This window comes from Myzus persicae, unplaced genomic scaffold (genome assembly GCF_001856785.1).
Source record: "Myzus persicae strain clone G006 unplaced genomic scaffold, MPER_G0061.0, whole genome shotgun sequence".
NCBI lineage: Eukaryota > Metazoa > Arthropoda > Insecta > Hemiptera > Aphididae > Myzus > Myzus persicae.
Window position 1 is genome coordinate 289,687 of NW_019102824.1, and position 13,144 is coordinate 302,830.

Below are 13,144 nucleotides of genomic sequence, written 5' to 3' on the forward strand. Positions count from 1 at the left end.
TCGTAAAATTGTACTTTTTTGTTTTTAACGCATTCGATTAGATTATAATAACGTATTCGACTCAACTAGTTAAATCAAAAAGTTTTCACGAATATTAAAATCGTCAACTTGTCAAGTTCGAAAATTATACTTAAAAAATAACTTTCCATCTCGACTTTGACTTTGTAACTATATATTTAGTTGACCGAGCAATAATATAATTTATGCAATAACAATATTATCGTCTATTGAATATCGTCTGAATATCGCTGTATCCTTATTAATTTGTCAACATTCACACACACACACACGCACACACAAACACACACACACACACACACACACACGCACACACACACACACACACACACACACACACACACACACACAAGCTCAGATATTTTTACCCCGTTTCGAGTGTATACATACGCACGCACACACATGCTTACACGCAGTTTACTGATATTATTTTAGAACGTATTCGAAAATAACCGAATGGAAACGCACGCCAGTGTGAAAGACGATATTATGCGGCGGCGGGCGTGCGCGTGACAGTGTGTGTGGTGTGTGTGTGTGTGTGTGTTAGTGGGTTTGTTTTAAGAATTTATTCATTTTTTTTTTACTGCCCGAGTTGCATTCACTACGGTGATAATATTATACAATATAATAAAATGCAAAGCTTGGTAAACGACGGTCCATTTCTTGGTTTTTTATTTTCCGTTTGATCTCCCGAAAAGGAGAGGAAAAAAAACGCTGACAAAATATTATAAAGTCTCCACAGCAGAAGTGCAAACACAGCCGGCGGATGTTACAACTATATTATCATTACTCTGCATAATGTGCGAGTATTATATGCTTATGTTGTAATGCCTCACGGCGTAAATTTTGTAAATGAATAATATATCAATTATCAATTACATTATAGTATACTTCCGATATCGGTCGTGTGTAGGTACTGTGTACGCAATAAAACACAATAGTATCTGAGTGTGTTGGTACCCACTACCTACATATAATTATTAGTATAATGCAATATTTTTGTTTATATTATACATCATTGGGTACTTTTTATTTGCTCATCGGGATATAGGAAACAAATAAACTCGATATAATAATAAAGTTTTTTAGCATTAATCGGCATTGCCCGGTGGTGAGCAGGAGGTGAAGTGGACAAAGAGACCCTGCCCACCCCTCTCGTTGACGGTATTTTTGCCGAATCTGACAAAATATAAATATAAATTTGATTGATCATAAAAAATGTCATAGACTAGTATGGAAGTGATATAACTTGGGCACAATAATAACAGCTATAGTCAATTTTCATCACCAAATAGTCCCAAAATAAATACAGTAGAAAACTCTCTATAATGGACTCCCTATAATCTATATGACAGATATTGTCTTCTTATAACGGAAAATAACAACAGTCCCCTAAAGATTACCTAGATCCCGTACATTTTAGTCTCAATAAAATCGAAACTGCTTAATTACAGAAGTATCAGTTATTACTTATTACTAAGCGATTCGTTATAACTTACAAGGAGGTTTTTTTGCAGAAAAATTATAACCGATTATTCTTTTGATATGGTATACTTACGTTTATGTTTCGATAGTAACAGTATACAATTATAGTATTTAGATAATAAAGCAATCATGTTATAATAATGCAAAATATAAACTAAATTAATGGGACATTTTCGAATAATACAGACATGTATAATATTGTATATATTATATTAGATACATACAACTGTATAACTTATAATAATCTTCATTCAAATATGGCTGTAGTTTATAATTATAAAGTTTTTTGTGTAAGTATGGTTATGACAGTAATTTGTTATGATGGTATCACCAAATTTTTTTTTAAATTCGTTTGTAATTTGTACCAAAATTAATATATTTAGCTTATACCATCTCGGGTAGTAACAACTATGAATTTTAATTTGTACCAAAATTCAAATCGAATATTCTTTTGACACCTGTTATATAGAGTAAGATTATAAAAAAGATGTGTAGAATATATAATAGTATGATAAATAATAGTTACATAAAAAACTTAATTTTAATTTTTCCATTAAAATAAGTACGTAAGATACTTTAAATATTACATGAATACAAACATTTTTCGAACACTTGAAGTTAAAACGTTTTGAAGGTCTTAAAATTAAGTTGTCGGCCAAATATCAATGATATATTATTGTAGTACCGTAGTTATTATTTCAATTTATTATTACAATGAGTGGCCACTATACCACTATACCTACCTGTATATTGGGTCATTTATGTATTTCTTTTACTCTGACTAAGGATGGTCACGGGGTGGTGGCTTGGAGCCCCCCCCCTCCCCCATCCTGAAGACATATTAGTGCCTACAAGTTTGATGCTACCATCGATTATAAATAGTAAACACTGTATTTATGATCAATGTATATTTCATATTTGTGAGTTAGAATTTCGATGAAATTGTATACATATAATTACACATAAAAAACTTAATTTTCATTTTGCCATTAAAGAAATACGAAAGATACTTTAAAAACATATTTTAAAATAAAAGTATGAGCTTATAACATAGAAAAATGCACTAAAAAAAACATTACAAATTAATAAAAATATAAAAATATTCAGTATAAAATGCACTGTAGTACTGTACCTTACACGAGATTCACAATTTAAAAACTATAAAAATCTCTCGATTGTGAAATGCTTTAGTTTTTGAATAATATTTATTTGCAACAAAACAACAATTAAATTACAGTGCGACTACAATAATAATAGTAAAACTGAAGTTGATCACATCCAAGTTCATATAATGGCTGTGCAGAAGTGAGAGTTCGGTAACACAAAATTATAGTCAATATAATTGTAAGCTGTGCATATTATGTAAATCAAATATTTTTACTTAAACAAACTATAGCTATAAATTAAATATATGTCATTTTAATTGACTATATGACATGATATGTCACATGTTATGTTGTACAGATCGTGCAAAATATTTATTTAAAAAAAAAAAAGATAGTTCATAAAATGTTCTGACCGACAGAAATCATTTTAAAATATTGAAAAAAGTATTTTTTAAAAACGAAAACCCATATAAAAATGCTAAAAATGACCTAATAAGTAAAAAATACAAAAAATTGAAAAATTAAATTAAAATGTTTATAATATTTTACAGTAGGTATATGGCTAGCTCATCACTAGCCAAATTCAAAGTTCGTGCGTTAAGGAAGCCATGTTTTACAGTAAGCTAAAAACAATACATATTTCTTCTGCAAATTCACAGCCCTATAGTGTTAAGTTATTACATAAATTACTTACCGGAATGAACGAAAATGTTCGGCGAGATGGAAAACGCCATCGTCCAGACAAACCAGCAGACATACATGACGTACTTGTCGTTCATCTAAACCGTACTATATGCAATAATCGAGTTATTGTTTTTATTGCGTGACGGAGAACGAATATAGACGCGTGTTGGTAACGATTTATAATATTATAATGATAATAACAATAATAACAACAATAACAATAATAGTAACGATTAATATTTCTATGCTGCGGCTGCAGCGGTTGTTACGATATTATAATTTATTATTATTGTGCTGGTCTAGCAGTATGGGACGAGCGCGATATGACGAGAGATGTATAGGATACCAGCTACGCGGTATGCTCAGGTATACTCGGGTCCGCGGGTTTTTACGCAGTCACGCGAAATCAGCCGAATAACTGCCAGTCGCATGCAAAGCGACTGTTTTAAGTATCGACGGCGCTATAGAGACTTGTGCGGGACGCTTCGGGTCCGCACATCCGCGTGCGTTTTCACACGGCCGAAACAATGGCCGCCGCAGACGACAACAAAACATCGCAAATAATGATCGCCATCGGTTATTATGACGGGTTTCCCCGTTGATTTGACGTCCCGTACCGTTCGATCGATTGTTCCGGGGACCTCGCGGTTTAGAAACCTTTTCGTACAAAACATAATATTATAATGCCTATAGTTGTGGATAACCAATAATGCTTAATGTGTTAGTATTATTATAAATACGTAATTGTGAAATTAATTATTTGCCGGCTACACGGAGAAGGCGACGACGATGCCGAAAGGTGTAGTATATGATATTATACAAGGTGTGACAGAACGACCTGAAAAATGGAATAATTCATTTTGTTCTAACCAATATATTTTTATCATTTTTATTATTATTATTGAAACTCATTTGTATGTGAAATACATAGACGCAACAAGTACAAAGTAGGTAGACAATTTTTTATTTTTTCTTCACGTTGAAAATATTTAGTTCTAAATCAAATCAAATTGTTTTTTGGGAAAATTCAGTAAATACCAAAATCTTAAATTATTTATTATTTATTTATAATTTTCATTGTCTGTCATAGAAGTAGTATCATTTTTTTTATTTTTCGTTTGTCCGATCAGTTACACCCTGTATAGAATATGTGCATTATGTATGTGGTATACATATGTATGTTTATGATGAGTGTACATGCGATATCACATCGTCAATTAGAGAAAAATACTCATTCACGCGTGTGGATTTTCACAATTCGCCGCGATTGTGCGTAACGCCGGGCACGCGAGAAAGTTCAACATTCGAAATGAATAAAAAAATAAGAATAATGAAAAATATCAGAATTAATTATATACGCTCTGTGTGCGCATTCAAAACGAGTATAATATATAATATATACATATAATACACATATATTATACTATATTATATTATGTTATATTATATTATATTATATCTTATATACACATGTACTAGCTCACGCTCGCGAATAGCCCATTTCTCTGCTGGCACTCGTTTCGGAAAAAATGTCACGAAAGAAAAAAAAATGTAGCAAATAAATAATAATATAATAAATACCTAAATGAAAAAAAAAACTCAAAGACGAGCCTACGTCCGTCATATAGAACGCGCAGACTATATCTGCAGATTTATTTGTTTTTGTCCTCTATTTAGACTCGAAAACTACTGGACCGTTTTCAATAAGATTTATATCAATAGATCCTTTATGTTGAGACTGGGAGTATTTATAGATTTTTTTACCCTTATATAGGTAGAAGCTGCTATATGATGACACACTCATAAATTTAGTTTATTATACCTAATCAAATAATTTTTTGTTCATTTGAATGTTCAGGATGCCACTATCATTACAGATTATAATATTTCTATTATAATTATAGCAGAAATATACATAGCTAGACACTAATTATAGTTAGAAATTCACTCTATAAGTAACAAAATATTTAATACTTAACAAACGACTAGTTAAATTTAAATTTTAAACTATACAAATACCAATTTCTAACATCTATTTTAACTTAAGTTATTATTTTCACCAACTAACTATTCTAACTAACCAAGTTAGAAATTTCAGAAACTAACTTATATACTCTAACTTGGTTGGCTTTTATATTTAAAGTACTTAACTTTAACAATTTAGTTGAATAAAAATTAGGAAACTTGAAAAATTTCCAGTCTCAAACTGGAAGTATGACGTGTAAAAAATATTAGAAGTATAAACTATAAAAACAAATTAAAATTAAATTCCTACTTATTTATAAATACAATATTATTACGATGATTAATTTTATGATTTTCAATATTATGATTCTCTTTCTTAATTCTAGACTTGATTTTGATGTAACACATGGCATATGAATACCAATGTTAACGATATTGGATTTTATGACAAATGTTATTAAGAACTCATATTGAATCCATCTTCATTTTTTTTTATTGTGTGTTTATATCAAACATATATCCAAAATTCAAAAGTGGAAAATAATAATATTGTTCATTATACGTAATTGTGTTCGTATTGTATATTCAATTGAATAAAAACGGACAAAGATTGATTAATTTCAACCCCAGCAGAGTCGGGTAATACAGATATTGTATTTATTATTTATATGCTTTCCATGACGTAATAACTTTTCTTTATGTAAGACATTTTTCAGAGTTTTATTTTTGAAAATTATATTATATTATTATTAAATTACATTAGTCTATTGCTAGGGACTTCACGCTCTAAAATGTTCAAAAATACATTCATTTATGCCCACTAAATGTACCATATTACTATATATACTTAAATAGTTTGAAAAAATGCTTGAACATGCTCTTAAAAATACTTTATTTTCTAATTGTAAAACCTCATTACTATCTACAATAATTCATAATATTTACTATGGTTTTAAATGTTTTTTCATATGCCCACAGTACTCAACATTTTAGAATTTTTGTGTAATGAATAAATATTTATATGACAGAAAGTGATGCGGTGATGGGTGATGCATGGTATGCTAATATATTTTTAAAAGTCGAATTATTGATTTCTATTATTACGCATTAATGCCCGTGATTGCATCACATACTGCAATTATACATAGCACCCAATAAATCAATCAATAGTGCGGCGCTAACGGTTCGCTTAAACACGATTTAGTGTCCTACGATTGAAGCACTTTGAAAATAAATAATTTAAGATTTACTTTTGTCTAAAAATACCCTAAAAGAATGTTTTGAAAACAATTATTAGGTACTTTTCAAATTAATTAACCACTAAAAAAATTGTAAAAAATAAGCTACTTGACTCAAATAAACGTTTTTATTCTAAGAATCAGACTTACAAATCTGCAATCATTAAACATTCAATCAATAGTGCGGCACTAACGGTCCCTCAAACAACATTTGGTGGACCTCGATTGGACTACATTAAATCTATTAGTAGAAAGCATTAAATTAATCAATTTGTCATGTCACCCGGCGGCGTTAGTACGTTATATTATATTATTATGTATAGAGACCAAACGCCGATATAATTATATAAGACATGGTAAGCCGTAGATGGTCTTGTACAATATGAACACATGATGACACTCCATGTTATATTATTATTTCACAAACTCTAAACCGTCGAACTGCAACAATATAATTTTATTATTATTATTATTATTATTATTATTATTATTTGTTTAACGTCCGGAACTTCGGTGAGAGCGATATACTCGCGTACTTATATATAATAATACAAAGAAACAGCGGTTTTCGAATTTAATCCCTCGTCACAAAAAGTGACGTATAGTAGAAAAATATTGATTCAAATTAAAAAAAATATATATTCTTACATCACGTGTTATAATATTAATAAATACGGTTGTAAAATTATTTATCGACTAATAGAATTTATTAGTATTTATTAGAATCTTTATACGGCCTCATTAGTAAAAATACCAAAGAGATATTCGAGTAATATAAATATAAAAATTTCATAAACACATAATTTGTAATATAAGCTCTATATGTATTAGCACTTAATCTTATATTATTAATGCAATTTAAAATATAAATTTAAATATAATTACTATTATTTAAGACATATAATAAACTTAAATTATAAATGTTACCTTTCTTGAACTTATGGTATTCAAACTGTATAACAATATGATTATAACTTGCTGTCAATAATAAAATTGTTTTCTACGAATTCTGTATTTTACTCTGATATTCTGTTATAAATAATCGAAGTTTCGAAGTATATTAATAATATAAGTTCGAAGACTCAGAAAAGTGAAAACGATAAATAACTCAGTTAGATATTATACTAGAATATTGCCATTTTTTAATTTATAAGGTATAAAGAAATAAAAATAAAAAAGAGAATGAAATGAAACTTATTTTGTAGTTTTTAGTGATATTTGGGCTTCTCTGAAAATTAACAATCTCGGATTCAGGACTTGCTTATAGGATTTTAGATTCAAATTCATGATACAAAAATAATTTATTTGTATGGTTCTTTTTGTTTATTCTATTTGTTCTATTTACTCTCTTTATTTATTTTACAATCTCAATAATGCGCCACTGTGGTTGCTCCGAGGTCTTCAATTATTTGTTTCTGTCAAATGTCTTATTTCGTATTAAGTCCTTAAAACAGGATCAATATTCAAATATTTCCATTGATATAAAAGATATAAATATATAATACATTCTAAAAATATATATTTTTGATAATTTGTCTATTTGAAACAATACAAAGTACCAACTATTAAAAATTAAAACAATAATAAAAAAAACGGTTAAGTGGGTAATGCTCTGCAGTAAATTATATTTATAGAAAGTTACTGTAATGAATGTAATAAATTTGAATTCGATGATATAAAATCATTGTATGTGAAAACGATTTTCAACGAAAGTGGTCTAAATATTGATAACGGTTATATTTCTAAGTATATTTGGTAATATTATTGTGATTAAAGTAAATTTTACTATTAGGCATTAGTACAAATATAAATTAAATTAATTTTTACCAAAAAAATTAAATGTATAAATGTTGTGTGTATAATATAATAGTATAGATTCTATAAAAGTTCCATATACCTATCTAAAAATAATGTTTTTAAATTACAAAAAAATAATTAAAACCGTTATTCTTGGTTTTAATACGTAATTTCGTCCAAATTTTAAATTGAAATGTGTATAAACAATAACTTTGTATATTTTTTAGATTTGTTTGTTACAGTATGAAATGTTCACGAGAATCTATGCCTTAAGCTTTCATTCCTGAACTATAAAAATCGAATATTTTATCATTTTTAACGCAATTATTTGAAAATGTTCGAGATTTTGATAAATTTTGTCAAAATTTTAATTTTAAATACTTATAAAAAAAATCTATAGATCTTTAATATTTCTCAACTGCTATTATAATTGCTTATGAGGAACTTTGTATTAAATTGCCATGCTTTTTTACTGAATGATAAAATTGTACTGCCATTGATTAAAAAGTAACTTTGTTACGTTGATAATAAGTATTTCACATAATCGAATATTATAAATCATAATTTTTTCAATGGATCCGTATTGACGTACAATTCGCAAGTTACAAATAGCAATAGAAAATAAAACGAGAAAAGTAATTTTTTCGGATTAAAAGTTCACGTAGAAAATTTGAAATATTGAGCACTCCTGAAATTTTTTTTATTAAATTAAATTCAAATATATTTTTTGGTTCAAAACTTGTTTGAAATAAAAAATTGAAGTACATTTCATTGGAGTATAATTTAAAATGTCCGATGTGTTAAAACATTTTGCTGGTTTTTATCATTTCCTTAGCATCATGCAGTTATATATAATTAATTATAGTGTATTCAATTTTTTATATTTATAGTGCTTTTGAAATACAGCCATTCCTAGAATAGAATATTAAATAATTCTTTTTTATCTACAGCTGAGTTTTGTTATTTTGTTTTAGTTATCACTTATAAACTATAGGTACATCAAAATAATTTAACGATGACTAAGAAGTTATACGACCATATTAATTAGTTCAATCAACGTTAAATGGCGCATAACTCGTAAAGTCAAAACATTAACTAAAATAATATTATGATATTGATATAATAAACTGAAACTGTTTGATGTAGAATTATTTTAACTACTTATTTGAGTGATTATGAACATGTTTCTAGAAACACGAACGTCGTGTCTCGAGTTTTTAATTTTTATTAGGTATTTCGTATAATTTATTCCATTTTGCTTCCTATTTGTCAATAAACTATAAAGTGAATCTAAAAATGAAAAGGTTCTTACGTAATATGTGTAATAAATTGCTGAGAAGAGTTTTTAAATCGAATAGAATAACTTTTTTTCACCGTAATAACTAAATTACGAATATTTGATAAAGTGTTAAGAAAGTTACATAGAACATAACTTTACCGATAATATTTTTTTTTACTAATTATCTATCAAATAGACAATAAAAGGCTATTACTTTAAGAAATAACAAGTTTTAAGGGTAGAACTTTTTCATTCTGAAAATAATAATTATTTATTTATCTAGAACCTTTCCCCCCAAAATACTGATATTTAATTGATTTAGTTAAAAATTTTGATTTTGTTTTAAATCATTTAAATAAATATTATATGCGATGTACACCAACTTCAAAGTGTAAGACAAATTAAGGTGCGCAGTACATGCTTAAATAATATATTATTATAGCACAACTTATTAATAATGTAACAGAGGTATTTTATTATATTATGAAGGTACCTTCGAGTTCTAAAATATTACATCTGAAATACATTAATGGGAATGGACGAGTTCATATTGTATGAAAAATGTCAAGAAATTAACTTGAAAGTGAATTGTGTTATTATTTATTATGAACTCGAACGTTGAACGTTTTTGGTTCGTCCAATAAAAATTTTAATTTCATAAACCAGAGTTATATTAATAACGTTTGATTTATATAATACATTTGAGAAGAAGCTAGAGAAACTTTAGATTTCTTCCAAACACTTTTTATTACCAAAGAAAAACATTTTTTTTTTGTACAAATAAAACATTTTTATCAACGGTTGAGTAATGCCGTAATCATTCGTTCATTCTATCCAGTATCTATAGCCGTTGATCAAGTTAACAACATAGTAAAATACATCGTATGGATGGGCTATGACAAGGTATTTAATATTTATACAATGTCTGCCTTGAAGAAGTGACCGGCCGGTGCCATATGATTGTTTATCTTAAGTTACGAAAAACCCCACCTTTAAAGGGTAGGTCTATCTTTTAATTATGGCCAATTTAACATTTTTTTTTAAATAACCCAAACCTACAGCATACATTCGCAGATTTTTCTTCAAAACATTCCAACTTTTTTTTAGCTATTTTATTGTAACACTGAATCTGCAAAGTCTATTGTATACAAGCAAACCAGAAATGTCCAACTTATTTATTAGATAAGTTTGCAGAAATTAGTATTTTTAAAAGGAAATCGCTCATAACTCTGAGTAACCCCATATTTACTACAGTTTTTATTTTTATTTTATTATTCTACAGAATAATAAGCCTAGAATACTGAATTTTGTTTTAAAAATTTCCTTTATTCTTTGAGTGATGTCTCCAGTCACGTGGCACGACTGTCGTGCTTGTAATTACTGCCAATGGAAAATAACTACTGGAATTCAACGAAGTGCGACGGACTTCAACTGCGACTTGCAACGAACTTAGATAAAGCATGTATAATGTATATGTTACGGGCAATGTGTACATTGCACGGTCAATGTGGTCCTGCCCGGGCAATGTAAACCACAGATTTTTTTTAACCAACTAATATTATTTTTTATTATTATTTTAAATTATAACCATTACCTACCTATTTGTATAGCATTGATTTTTTTTAAAACAGTCATTATTAATTTTGTTCATGTATCATAGTACAATAAACTATGAATTTGTTGAAACACTGTATAAACTTATTTTTGTTCCTTATTATCGTACTGCCTATTTAAAAATCAAGTGTAGAAAAGCAGACAGACAATGTAATTCCAAGTCACACGCTTCTAAATTTTGTTAAAATAAATAGATAAAATAAAATTATAATTTATTATAAAAATAAAATTATGATACTTGTTATAATTTTTTTTTGTTATTCCATCAAAGTCTTCGTATTATAGTACACGAATAAAATTAATAATGATTGTTTTTAAAAAAAATCAACACTATAAATAGGTAATGATTCTAATATTTTATAATAATAATAAAAAATAATATTAGTTGGTTAAAAAAAATGTGTAGTTTACATTGCCCAGGCAGGACCACATTGACCGGGCAATGTACACACATTGCCCGGTATTCCACATTGCCCGTAACATATATACTTACAAAAAGGTAAAATTTAAAAAAACAACATGGTTAAGATATTCCAGGTATTATTCTGTAGAATAATAAAACAAAAATAAAAACTGTGTTCGTAATTATTATTTAGAACGAAAAGACTGTACAACTGATATTTTTCAGATTCACCCTTATAATTCATATTTTTCTAGGCTTGAACCTTTTCATTTTTTGTATCTTGTTAAATAATCTACCGATTTTAAGATTCCATTATGTGGCAATAAACATTGATTGATTAATTTTATGCAAAAAAGTGATTTTAAAATGCTATGAACGTTCTGGTTCTGAGACGACATTAGCTATATGAAGTAAATAATTATATTTTATATTTTTATTGAATCTCTTCACATCACACATTGAAATCTATGAAGTTGTTTAAGTAGAAATTAAAAAGAAAAAGTTGAATGTAGCCACGTTAATTTTGTATAAGTGATTGAAGTTCATAATAATGATTTCTCTTCAAACGATTTTCTGATTAATCAAAAAAAATTAAAAAATAGTAGATAATTAAAACATTCAACTATAATTTAAATTGTCGTATCTCTATACATAATCGCATTTTAACATATTTAGAATAGTTTTAAGCTATTTAAATAGCATTTGAAATTGTCAACTTTTATTAATATGGTTTTTTTAAGTTTTGATAAAAATGTTTAAGCTCGATCAATAAGCTTAAAAATTCAATATAAGATTCCATATAACATATAAGTGATTCTTATAGCTATTCAAAAATGTCAAAAAAAATATACACGATTCTTGTTTTAAAAACTCTAATCTAAAGTTCTAATTTTTACCAACATTTGTATAAAACCTGAAAATGTACAAATTATTTTGAATTTAAAAGTTTACGTAATTTTCAAATTCAATGAAATTTGAAATCTTAATACAAGATTTCTCACGAGTTGTTATTCTTACGACAACTTTAGATTCTTTAAATAAAAGACACAAATAAACAATTATTTTTATAGACATTTCAAATTCTAATTTCGACAAAATTGGATGTTTAGTTAATGATAAAAAATGTTTTTACTTATTTTGATGTATGTAATATTATTCGACTTGAAGGTTTTGCATTTCAATGTTTATTCTTATTAACCAAAAACCATATATAAAATGTATTATATAAACAATCACAAAGCAATTTCCAATCTTTATTAATCGAATATTATTACCTTTGTAAAAATAATTAAAACTGTATACAGCACTATTAAGTCTGTATAGTAGTGCACAGTAGTAAATCGATTTCAAATTATTGAATGTATTCATTACATAACACAGAACTCTCAAGTCTTTTACCATATTAGTGTATATTATAATAAATAGAAAAAAATTTGGCTTAATAGGCCGACAAAGCCGAAGAAAATAATAATAATAATCGTTTTTTGCATGCAACAAAATTTAACAAATGAGTGGAGCCCACTAGCCCACATTTTTTTTTATTGAATTTTTTTAT

The 13,144-nt window shown here is 27.4% G+C and overlaps 1 protein-coding gene across 1 annotated transcript in view; it reads right to left on the reverse strand.

The window, feature by feature from the left end:
- LOC111033206 overlaps window positions 1-3,388 on the reverse strand; it is a 38,235-nt gene extending 34,847 nt beyond the window's left edge. Inside the window, exon 1 of the mRNA XM_022313847.1 lies at window positions 3,304-3,388. Coding sequence (XP_022169539.1) covers window positions 3,304-3,388 — 85 coding nt within the window. The remainder of the gene's footprint in view (window positions 1-3,303) is intronic.
- Between the last annotated feature and the right edge of the window lie 9,756 nt (window positions 3,389-13,144).